Genomic DNA, 12,856 nt, shown 5'->3' with positions numbered 1-12,856 from the left:
GGCCAGGCCTAGGCTAATAATTTCCATACATAGCAATGAGATCACAAAACTCACAAACACTAAAACAAGACCCGAGCCACAACGGGTCTGTAATAAACAACCCAGTCTCACGGCAGTTCGTGACATAGTCACGAAATTTAATCTATTGATTCGTGTTCGTGGACACGATTTTCCCCATTTTTTCGTGTCACTCAGCACGACTTTCAATCTAATGTATTTCAATGGGACGTATTTTTCGTGCCTGCACCACGTTTTTCTTTCGAGAGCACAGTATTGTTTTTTTTCTCAATTGTTATTCATTTTGCAAACTTTAAGAGCTACATTACTCAATATTTAATCAATAGATTTTAATCCTCGTTTTTATTGCTTTATATTCGGTAGGCTACTCAACATTAATCTATTTATTCGTGTCCAAGGGCACAAATATCCTTATTTTTTTCGTGTCACTCAGCACGACATTCAATGTATTTCAATGGGACGTATTTTTCGTGCTTGCACGTCTTTCTTTCGAGAACACACTATTTTTTTTCTCAAATGTTTGGCTATTCCTTTTGCAAAATTTAAGGGCTACATTGCTCAACATTTAATCAGGAGATTTTAATCCTCGTTGTATTGTAGCCTATTCGGTAGGCTACTCAACACGAATTTATTCGTGTCCAAAGGCATTTCATTTTTTTCGTGTCACTCAGCACGACTTTCAATCTAATGTATTTCAATGGGGCGTATTTTTCGTGCTTGCACCACGTTTTTCTTTCGAGAGTTGTTTTTTCTCAATTGGTATTCATTTTGCCAACTTTAAGGGCTACATTACACAACATTTAATCAGGAGATTTTAATCCTTGTTTTTATTGCTTTATATTCGGTATAGGCTACTCAACATGAATCTATTTATTAGTGTCCATGGGCTCAAATTTTCTTCTTTTTTTCGTGTCATTCAGCACGACTTTCAATCCAATGTATTTCAATGGGACGTATTTTTCGTGCCTGCACCACGTTTTTTTTTCGAGAGCACCGTATTGTTTTTTCTCAATTGTTATTAATTTTGCAGACTTTAAGGGCTACATTACACAACATTTAATCAGGTGATTTTAATCCTCGTTTTTATTGCTTTATATTCGGTATAGGCTACTCAACATGAATCTATTGATTCGTGTTCATAGGCACGAATTTCCTTCTTTTTTTCGTGTCACTCAGCACGACTTTCAATCTAATGTATTTCAATGGGACGTATTTTTCGTGCCTGCACCACGTTTTTTTTCGAGAGCACGGTAGGCTATTGTTTTTTCTCAATTGTTATTAATTTTGCAGACTTTAAGGGCTACATTACTCAACATTTAATCAGGTGATTTCAATCCTCGTTTTTATTACTTTATATTCGGTATAGGCTACTCAACACAAATTGATTCGTGTCCATGGGCACGAATTTCCTTCCTTTTTTCGTGTCACTCAGCACGACTTTCAATCTAATGTATTTCAATGGGACGTCTTTTTCGTGCCTGCACCACGTTTTTCTTTCAAAACACAGTATTGTTATTTTTATTTTTTTTTGTGATTCATTTAGAAAACTTTAGGGGCTACTTTGCCCATCATTTAATCAGGAGATTTTAATCCTTGTTTTATTGCTTTTTAAATTATAATCGGTAGGCTACTCAACATTGTAAACCATCGTCAGTGCTTCCTTACATTAAAAAAATATGTATATTATTCCTGAATGCGAGTGCAAAGTTGAGTTACGGCTATTGCTTCTAAATATTCCTGTTTCTTTGCTGAAAAATACCGGTTTTCCATCGGTTTGGCGTGTCAAATCTAACAGTAACTACATTTCCCACGAGCCTTATCGACCGTTACTATGGATGACGACAGATAAAACTGAGGACCCGCCACCGATTCTCTTTTAATGATATCCTCATCTTTTTTCAACACACACGCGAAAGTGTGCTTGATAATTCAACAATACTATGTGTTATGGCCATCAGTTTTATTTGTTTCCAGTATTACCCATGATCATCAGCTTCCGTTGCTATGGAGACGGAGCCAGCCCGCCCTGTAATTGGGTGATTTCTTCAGTGATTTCTCATTGCGCTCAAACCACTTTCCAGGTAAGTTGCTAGGCTCATTCGTACGTAACGATCACGTTTTGCTATAAATAATTGATGCATTTGCCATATTAGATTCACATGATTTACACGTTAGGGCAACGAATTAAAGCCCGTCCAAGGTTTGCTCATTATCAGAAAAAAATCCTGTGAAATTAGGCTTGCTAAATGGATAGCCAACTTCAACATGCTAACTCTAACGTTAGTTATCTAAAATATGTAATTTTCTCTCGATCATCGTGGTTCACCCACAGTGTCACTGTAATGTGTCAGTAATAACAATATTATCACTTGGTCTAAACTTATACTGCACATAACGCTGCCTTTTAATCTGGGATGTCGAACCCCAGGCACATGTTACGCGCGCGCGCCTTTAAAAAAAAATTACGCGCACAGGAAATAGGAGCAACGTGAATCTGTATTTATTTATTTTAAGTATTTATAAGAAAATGGGAATCACTCACTATTAGGGTCATTAATAGGGTACATAAACACTACATAATCAACATTTTCTGTTGTTCTCCATGCAGATCCTGTCAAACACATCACCTGTCCGAACCTATAGCCACACCTGATTTCAAAACCCAAAGGCACTTTTAAGAGCCAACCTCAATCTCTTCTTTATTTTCTATATCTCACATTCTCTCTGTTCTCAATATCTATATTTCTCTCTCCATCTATCTCACAGTCTTTATCTATTGCTCGTTCTTTTCTCTCTGTCTGTCTTTGTCTACTTGTCTCTTATCCATCTTTGTCTGTCTGTCTGTCTGTCTGTCTGTCTGTATCTGACTGTTATAATGCCGGGGGGGTCTACAAAAAAGAACTGCCCTTTTTGTCAGGGCATTTTATTTTGTGCACAAAAGGTCTGTTCACACTGTAAAAAGGAGCAACCTCAGAAGCAGCGCCTCAAGAAGAAGCTTCAGAGGTTTGATGAGAAGCGAGATGAATGGGTGGTTGGTCGTAAGAAAAACCACAACATTGCATCCATCAAGGATGAAGCCAATATCCTGGTACGTACAATTTCATACATGACATTAAACTTTCCAGATCATCTAGGAAGTACATTCAGTGGTACCATTTGTTATTAAGTGAGCATGCCAGCGCAAGGTCAGAAAGACAGTATTTTTTGCCAATATAGATAAAGTTAAATTATTTTTTTCTAATGATACTTTGTCCTCCCTGTGTCATCAGAACTAATTTAAAAGTACAATTTAACTATCAAATTTGAAGGTAGATGTAATTGTGATTTTTAGTTTTTATTTTAGTGGTAGGCTAATACCCTAAAGTAAACACATCTTCACCATAACACATCACAGACCTTAATGATCTACCAGAGCAAAATTTGAACACACAGCAAATATAATTGATACTCAGGAATTCTTGAGTTCATAACAAATACAGGCATGTATTGTGACAGAATTGCAATATAATAATCAAACTTTCTTATCGAGTGGATGAGAAATAACAAATGAACTATACTGTACTACTCAAAACAACAATGTGCACGTGTCTACTGTAAATATGTGCAGCATTCACCCATTTGGTCATGTTATCACTAAGGTTCTGCCTTTTTAAAATAAATCTTTAGATTGTCATTGTCCAGTTGCACAATGGCTACATAATCTTATCAACGTAGGTGCAAAACCCAAGCTCCTAATATTACAAAAAGTTATATTTTAACCTTATTTTCTATATATATTTGTTTTTTTTGCTTCTACTGTATGAGCCTTCCTGTTTGCACATACTTGGTTTTACAAAAGCAAAACTCACTATTAGGTTAAAAATCCTGAATGGCAGTAACCTGGATGCTGTCATTAATAATGTTATATTTTCTTAATAATTAATATTCCTAGTTATTTTTTATGTTGTTTTTCTATTTCATTAAACAGCAAAAATACACAATGTTGTCATTGCAGCTTGAGAAACTCCATGCCATTGGATACAAGCCAGTTCTGCTTCTTGGAAAGGAGACCAAAAAAAAAGAAATGAAGTGTGAAATATTAACCCCTCGCTGCACCCTCTCCGCCTATGCCCAGGACTACCTTCAGAAGATAGGTTCATTTTATGAATACCTTTGTGAAGGTGAGATGCATGCACTGTATCTTAAAGTCACAGTTCACAATTTGTGTTGAGAGCGCAAAAGATTTTATTATCTTAAAGGAGATTTAACATTGAGCTTAATTTTTTGTAAATCACAAAAATCTGGACATACTAATTGAACACATGAAATTCGCAAAGACACGTTTTGGTTACTGGGTCAATGAATTAAATGATAATATATATATATATATATATATATATATATATATATATATATATATATATATATATATATATATATATATATATATATATATATATATATATATATATATATATATATATATATATATTCAATAAAACAATATCAAGGACGGCGCTAAAATGTAGAGCATTACCAGAAATAACACAAAGAAAAAGAAAACAATCAAATGTTGGCTGGATACACCAAAAACTTACACTGCTACTAACTTTGAGGCATAACCCAGACTGTAAACAAACATTATACTTGTCATTTTTTGAATAGATATTATGAGCAGTTTGGGTTTTATTTTCCCGACTTAAAGATATATTGTATTGGTTATAGTCATTGGAAATCAATCAAATATATTGCAGATATCTAATACATCCAGTTGACACTCAATAGTTCTCCTGCAATCAAAAGTGCCTTCAAATCTGGTTGGGCAAAATTTGGACTAGGCCTATATGATTCAAACAGATTAAAACTTAAAACAGGTACAGATCAAGCTTATGGTTAACCTCTATGTTTTAAATAAGCAAAACACAACACTTGTTTAACTTGCACAGGTTGGACCCAGGATTCCAGTGGCAATGATGATCAGCTGATTACGCTGCATCTCACACCCTGTGACCCATTGGAGAACAAGCAACCGGAAGAAGGTGAGCAGGCGAGCCCCGTGGAGGGGCAGGTGGATCAGGCGAGCCCCGTGGAGGGGCAGGTGGAGCAGGCGAGCCCCGTGGAGGGGCAGGTGGAGCAGGCGAGCCCCGTGGAGGGGCAGGTGGAGCAGGCGAGCCCCGTGGAGGGGCAGGTGGAGCAGGCGAGCCCCGTGGAGGGGCAGGTGGAGCAGGCGAGCCCCGTGGAGGGGCAGGTGGAGCAGACGAGCCCCGTGGAGGGGCAGGTGGAGCAGACGAGCCCTGTGGAGGGGCAGGTGGAGCAGACGAGCCCTGTGGAGGGGCAGGTGGAGCAGACGAGCCCTGTGGAGGGGCAGGTGGAGCAGACGAGCCCTGTGGAGGGGCAGGTGGAGCAGACGAGCCCAATGGAGGGGCAAGGTAATTAGAACAAATTTAAAGAGTTACAGTTTATATTTGTAAAGGCCTAAAGTGTTTGACCAATGGGTTACCTTGAATTTACTTGACTTCCAGTTTATTTCCCCCATAGAGCTTGATGCAGGTTAGGGCTCTTTTCAGCATCGACATTGCAATGTGTGCATGTGAAATAGTCACAATGCAGGATGCATGATGTCAAGTAGGGGAAATGAACTCAAACACACCATGCTATAACTTTTTTGCTGGTTGATAAATTAAAACTCACAAGGTTCTCATTTTCCATGGATAATCTGCTAGAAAAGTTGATCTGATATTACATAATTAGATGGTCTATCCGATTCTGTACTAGGGCTTTTGGAAGGAATTTTGTGAGTCTATTATAAATCTAAAAGTAAAAAAAAATGCTACTAATCGAATGCTGAAATTACTTGGCCAAAATTAAAGATTAAAGATATTAGGATAATTTGAATATTCAAAATAATTGGGAATGTCAGTGTCCCATGCACACTAAACTTGAAGGCAACATATCTCAATTTATCAGATTGCTATGAAATTTGATGAGCACATTTCATGCTCACAACCACACCACCATTTTCCCACCCCTTGCGTTCCTTGATCAAGTCAGCGAAGGATCAGCTCTTGTTGAAACAAATTAGGATTATCACAAACAGGATGGACATAAGCGAGAAAGTGAAACACGTGGAGTAAATGGAGCAACCTTAATTCAATCGCAATAAGACTACATGTACTTTACACCTATTAATACATGTACTGCCACACTTGTGCGACGTTGTGGTCTTTCAGTATTTTAAATAATAAGTTAAAGATTTATTTGGTATATGAGTAATTTTCTTTCTCCAAACCCATTGCTGTCTTCACAGGGTCAGCCAGGGGCACAGTTGCAAGTCGCAAAAAGAAAAAGTCAGGTATGTAAATAATGTTTGTTGGGTAATTATTGGTGGTTCTGATAACTGTTACCATAGCTCATTAGTCAAGCAGATTCTCTTAAAGGGTTAGTTCACCCAAAAATGAAAATTCTGTCAGTAATTACTCTCCCTCATGTTGTTCCAACATTCATGTTTACCTCGAAGCTAATACTCCCGCTAGCATACAATAGCCACATTAGCAGTTAGCTGCTGTTTGTTACACACAGTAGAGCAATAAAAACACAGTCTTAAGGCCCGTTCACACCAAGGATGATAACTATAAAGATAACGATAAAGATATAATTCTAAAAATCGTTCTCCATATTAAAGAATAACAGAGTTCACACCACAACTATAACGATAAAGATATGAGGAACGATATCATAGGGATCACTTTCAGAACGATTTTTTTCCAGCTGTCGAACGATAAAACACTGACAGCCAATCAGAATCCATTCTAATTTAAAGGTCTCGCGCATTTAAAATGGATCTGGATCATCCGGGCGCGCGCGTGCTTAGAATAAAAAGTCCGTTATCGGTCGCTGGTGTGGACACATATATAGTTATCTTTATCGTTATCTTTATAGTTATCGTGCTTGGTGTGAACGGGCCTTTACCGTTTCAATTGCAGGCAAGTCTCTGATTGTTGAAAATGGCCCCTTTTTCCCGAGCTTCGATGCCAACTTCGCCTGATATTGCCCCAAATTTGTGAAGGATTCCGGCGTAAAATGTTTAGTTAGCACAGACACCAAACGTTAAGCCAGTGGGAAGGGTTGTAGGAACCGCGTCATTAAAAATGAATTTAATCCACTGGTCCCTGATAGCTAGGTCCGTTCTTGGTAGAGAAAACACATTTACATGTTGATTCTGGCAGTCAACAACAGAGCAACTCACGTGTGCACTACGTTTCTGCATCTTTCGCGACTGAATTGAATATGAGGGGGTAAGGGGCAGGGCAGGCTTCCCGCGGCATAGGTCTGCGGTGTCCATATATGGTATATCCTGCCCCGTCATGACGTCAAGTCGGGGCTGAAATTAAAATCTCGTATTTGAGTGCGCGTGCACGCTTGCTGGTTGATGAATCCTGGGGTAAACAAACGCTTCACTTTTAAATATCGGCTTCCCGGCCAGTGTATAATCGTTAGGCAATCATAACATACATTGATTCTCGTGGAAAAGTGAAAATTACAGGTTATGACTCCTTTAAGATTGAGCAACTGGAGTCACTTGGACTATATTAACAATCTCTTTAATACATTTTCTGGGCCAGCAAGTTTCAATCCCTTAGTAGCCTATGGAAATGTGATCCAGCTCTCAGATTTAATCAAAAATATCTTAATTTGTGATCCGAAGATGAACGAAGGTCTTACGGGGTTGGAAGAACAACATGAGGGTGAGTAATTACTGACAGAATTTTCATATTTGGGTGAACTAACCCTTTAAGTAAATAAATGAATTACGCAAATAGAATTTAAAGGGGACCTATTATGCTAATTTCCAGTTCTATATTTTTGTTCTGATAGTCCACTAGAGTAGCTTTGCATTATCCTTAAAAAAAAATCCTTATTTATCTTGAACTGGTCCTTTATGCAGACCCTGTCTGAAACGAGTCGTTTTAGATGGAGTATTCTATAAGCCTACTATGATTACTATTCTAATGAGCCTCAGCCTGCATGTCATGTAAAATGTGGAGCCAAATATAAACAGCGTGTTTGCAGACACATTAACTGAAATAGAGGATGGTCTTTTTCCATATTTCAGGGGTCTCTACTCTCTAGACACACCAGGGAGTCAGGGACACATATTTATGTTGAAAAGACATTACAAAGTGCATTTTGTCTAATTAATGTAAATGTGTTTTTTTGTTTTTTGTTTTTTCTCACAGGGGGACCAAGGCATATGCCGGAAAGGAAAAGGTCACAAAAGAGTAAGTGCATTGCATGTAAATGCAATGATTGATACTTTGCTATACATTGCAACTTTTACCCCGGTTTATTTGCTATAGTTCCATTGCTTTTTTTTAACTACTTAAAACAGACAATTAGTCAAAATTTTATTTATTTATTTAATCATTTAGCAAAAGCTTTTATCCAAAGCGACTTAGCGACCCGCAACAGGGCAACAATATGTAAATGTCTTGACCAGTCCAGCTAGTCCAGCGTAGCACACATAACCATGATTATTCATAATAGATATAGAATAGTAATAATAATAATAATAATAATAATAGTAGTACATAATAGTAATAGTGAGATTAGTACAATTGACAACCTATAAAATCCAACAGGCTTAATTAGTCTAATTTGACCAAAATGCATTGTAGTAGTAGAAGCAGCAGCAGTGGAGTATTCTCAGTTGTGAGCTGTGGCTTAGCAGTAGTATGGTTATTCAAGCAAGCATACCACATTGGAAATTAGTGATTTGGTTCCATGGTACATGTTTTGATTAGTGATAAACATCACTTGTTGTCATCCTTGCAAGTCTGCTCCCTACTTAAAGGGATACTCCACTTTTTTTGGAAATAGGCTCATTTTACAACTCCCCCATAGTTGTACAGTCAAAATACAGTAATATGTAGCAGCGCCTGAAAATGGTCGACCCTAGTCTACCGAGCTGGGGACTATTTTCAGGCGCTGCGTCATATCATTACGTCTGCTGGACTCATGGTACGGCAGCAAAGTTTCTTGATTATTACGCAGGAATGAGAGTATAGTTCCTAGCCATATCAGCCTAGAAAATCACAAAGTGATTCATAGTTGTAAGTCTTCATAGTTGTGTTTATTTTGTTCCTAAACTAACTAATAAGTATTTGAAACGTGTTTTTGTTCACAGATTGCTCCTACCACACTCGCCTAGAGGCTTTCCCCATCAGGAGTGTAGTAAGAGAAAGAGTGAGAAAGGTTAGACAGTCATAAAGGAACTGCAGAGTGTAGGCAGTATGCAGAGTGCAATATAGGATTTAGAAACTTCCTTGTGAGTTGGCAAATACATATTACAGTATACATACCATAATTGTTAGGTAGATGCTTTTTATGTGTTTGGTCTTTTTTGAATTACAGTTTAGAAAGGAGTGTCTACTGAAAATAATGACCCATTGTATCAATGAAACTCAGTGCCTATAACCAGACATAATAGCCTTATGCTAAGAATGGAATTATTTATTTATTTTTCTTGATAGGGCAAAGCAGAAATGTTGGTTGACTGGGAGCCCTGTCCAGTATGGTAAGTATTTCTCTGTTCTTCTGCTTTATGAATTAGAGATAGGGGGGTTGGCTACAATACTTTTTCTATTAATCCGTTCTGTTTCAGATTAAACAAGCATTATAACAAGTGTAAAGCACACATCATTACAGAACTATAACAGTTTCATTTTCCATCTATGAAGGACCACCACCATTAATGCATGCATGAAGGTGGTGGTCCTTCATAGATGGAAAATTAAACTGTTATTCCCTAAAAATTCCCTTCTGTTTTTAGTGGTGAGCAGTGGGCCCAGTCCTGGCAGCCAAAGGATTCTCTCCGAAATAATGAAAATAAATAAAATGTATGTTTTGAACTCCATTTTGGTTTCAGCGTATTTATTCAATTGTTTCTGTTTTGCATTTGAAGTCGTATCTCATCTTTCTGTAGTAATGAAAAGGTGAAAATCTCCAAGAATGTGACCTGGAGTTTAATCTCGAGAGGGCTGTACTAGAAATGTACTTAATCCAACTGAATTTTCTTCTTCAGATGTTATTCAAAAGCATGTTTTCATATTTCATGATTATACATTGCACTTTTATTTTATTACAGTTGACGCGTAACTTGATTTCATGTTCTGTTGTCTGTGCTTTTCAAAGTTCACTTAACCTCACTGTGCACTGTTAAGAAATACAGCCTTATGGCTTGTTTGACATGAAGCTTAAATATGAAGTTCAACAAATAAGACTGACCTTCTTTATACTCACTCATTACTTTATATCTTTTACATTCTCTCTCACTCTCTTCTACTCCAAACTCATCAGCTGACTGGGCGTTTTACGTCTTAAACCAAATGTATTTTCTTCTCAACCCTCTTGAGCCAATCGTGTCATAGGTCCCTCCGCTGTGCTCATCAGGAGAAGAGCTCCACATTCATCCAGATCTCAGCATTGCTACTCACCCCTTCACCACCACCAGTGTCGGCTCCATGTAGGGGATATCCCTCTTCATATCATGCATTTCTCTACAGTACACCTTTAAAAGAACGATGTTTCGATGTGTTCCAATTGCCAAAGACTATATAGTTTCTACTTGTCATGCACCTTGTCAATAAATTTGTTTGATCACCCTTTAAGCCTCTTGTGAGTAATAAAGCAATACATAAGCATTTGGTGTATTTTCACTTATATTTTTGTGAAAGACCACAAATACACTATGATAACACTTGCAAAAGATGATAATTTTTGTTTTTACTTTTCCATACATCAAATTCAAAACAATATGATGATGTGGTTGAGACAAAAGAAACAACCTTCATTGAGTATATTTATATGTGGAATTTGTTTAACTTTACAAGTGGATTCTTTTTAAATGAAAATGTAGCCTATATATAATTTAATCAGGGCCTTCAAGTTTTATAAAAAAATTGGAGTGAGGTTACATTTGTTTGGGGAGGAGCCCCTCAAATATTTGAAACAGTGACCCCTCGGCCCCAAGTTTTTGCTTGCAGTTCAGTTTTATCTATTGTTCATAATTGACCAGCACAAACAAATTATAACAATTGGTAAATCTGATGAAAAAAACATGCATATTTAATCCAAATAAAATAAATGGTTTTATATATTTCAAAAGATAAAGCATAGAACTGTGCGGAGCCGCTTGTTGGCTGAAGTACCAGTTCCATCTGTCACACTTTGATCTCTCTCACACACGTGATCTCTCTCTCTCTCTCTCTCTCTCTCTCTCTCTCTCTCTCTCTCTCTCTCTCTCTCTCTCTCTCTCTCACACACACACACACACACTGATTTAATTATAAAGATACATGGATCACCATGATTTTAGCTTCTAGAATAGAACAGTTTTTGTCACTAGTTAAAAGACAAATATTGATTTATTGTGAAGGTCTTGATCTGGACAGTATATCGCACATTTTGTCTCCTAATGCTGACATATTTATACACAGCAGTTTATTACATTCATCAGGGCAGGGGGCAAAACAAACACGTGGAGGCCATAATTAAATAATAATAATAAAAAATTAAAGGTCGCTCTTTGAAGGACTAAACTCCCGCCGACAAACTCGAATTCATTTCTACTGTAGGCTACAGCCTATAGCCTACCAGCTAAAACCACAGATGTTAAATCCTGGCGATTTTGTTTCACCCTGATCATCTAAATGCAGCATAATGTATGTTTTGGCTATATAATGTATGTTTCTTGATATATATAATAGTAAAGACACATTTTTATAACCCTGGTCGGGAAACCAGAAGAACTACAAGTATGGTGGCTGATTTGTACACTTTGTAAGAAGTTCTATGGCGCGTCTCTTGTGGGAATTGTAGTTTATAAATAGCGTACATTGGAGATGGCCCTGATGGTTGTCCTACAACTACAATATCAGTTAAATATACTTAATGACCTGAGATCCTAGCGATTTTTTTTTATTTTGATCATTACTATCACTATATACACAAACTGTAGTTTTTTTAGGAGCCATGTAGAATCTCAAAAACAAACACACTCTACAATACACACTGGTGAGATAGGCTACATGCAAACCAATACTACAAAAACTAATGCGGTAATACGCAAGCGATGTTGGTTGTGGTTCTCTCCTTCAAAAACGTTTTCACATGATGAACACAACAAAAATTCAAAAATTCAAAAATTCAAACACAACAAAAATTTTTTTTTTTTCATTCCTTAATACAAAACAATACACCAAATAACACCAATAAAGATGATTCTGCTCCAGCATCCCATCTTTGGTCCTAACCAGTCATTGGGGGTAAAATCCCCTGGGACGCATGAAATGAAATGTGCAGGCAGACTTCTTCCAATCCATCGTGTCCTACAAAATTAGAAGCACTGATAATGCATCCTTTTTATAAAATGGAAGCATATATCTGTATGTGAGGCAATTTGATGCATTTCTTTTCATTAAAGTAGTATAGTGCAACAGCCACCATACATGTACAGTATGTGTAGTCACAGCACAGAGTACAGCACTCAAAAGTTACAGTAGAGAGCAGTCTGACCCCTACTGTACCTTTTTTCCTCCCTGAAGTTTCTGATACAGTTTTTCTTGATTGTTTACACACATTTTCTGAAAGCATGCCTCATATTCTCAGAACTCTACACACAAATCAAAAAACACACACACAATGGGCAAAACCCCTCAATTCTCCTGCAAAATGAAACTTTACATTCAAAACAATGTTATTTCTTCTCAAAATGGTATTTTGTTTTCAAATGACACACACAAACCATCATATGAATAGACATTTATAAGAACCAGTTGAACACTGATGTGTTCAGTGTAAA

The 12,856-nt window shown here is 37.2% G+C and overlaps 1 protein-coding gene across 2 annotated transcripts; it reads left to right on the top strand.

Annotated features, from left to right (window-relative positions):
- The first annotated feature begins 1,414 nt into the window (after window positions 1-1,414).
- Window positions 1,415-10,015, top strand: LOC308688841 (uncharacterized protein). 2 transcript variants are annotated; one of them, XM_081362247.1, is made up of 9 exons: window positions 1,415-2,099; window positions 2,627-3,106; window positions 4,013-4,178; window positions 4,944-5,426; window positions 6,305-6,349; window positions 8,235-8,276; window positions 9,182-9,249; window positions 9,528-9,571; window positions 9,827-10,015. In XM_081362247.1, exons 2-9 carry the CDS (start codon window positions 2,894-2,896, stop codon window positions 9,888-9,890), a joined length of 1,125 nt encoding a protein of 374 aa, XP_081218373.1. In that variant the 5' UTR covers window positions 1,415-2,099; window positions 2,627-2,893; the 3' UTR covers window positions 9,891-10,015. The 2 variants fall into 2 exon arrangements, with proteins under 2 accessions (XP_081218373.1, XP_081218374.1); XM_081362248.1 differs by lacking the exon at window positions 9,182-9,249 and having other exon boundaries at window positions 9,827-9,909.
- The last annotated feature ends 2,841 nt before the right edge of the window (window positions 10,016-12,856 follow it).

Source organism: Scardinius erythrophthalmus (genome assembly GCF_964197995.2).
Source record: "Scardinius erythrophthalmus genome assembly, chromosome: 3".
NCBI lineage: Eukaryota > Metazoa > Chordata > Actinopteri > Cypriniformes > Leuciscidae > Scardinius > Scardinius erythrophthalmus.
The sequence above is the reverse complement of the archived record's forward strand: the minus strand, read 5'-3'. Positions and strand labels throughout refer to the sequence as shown.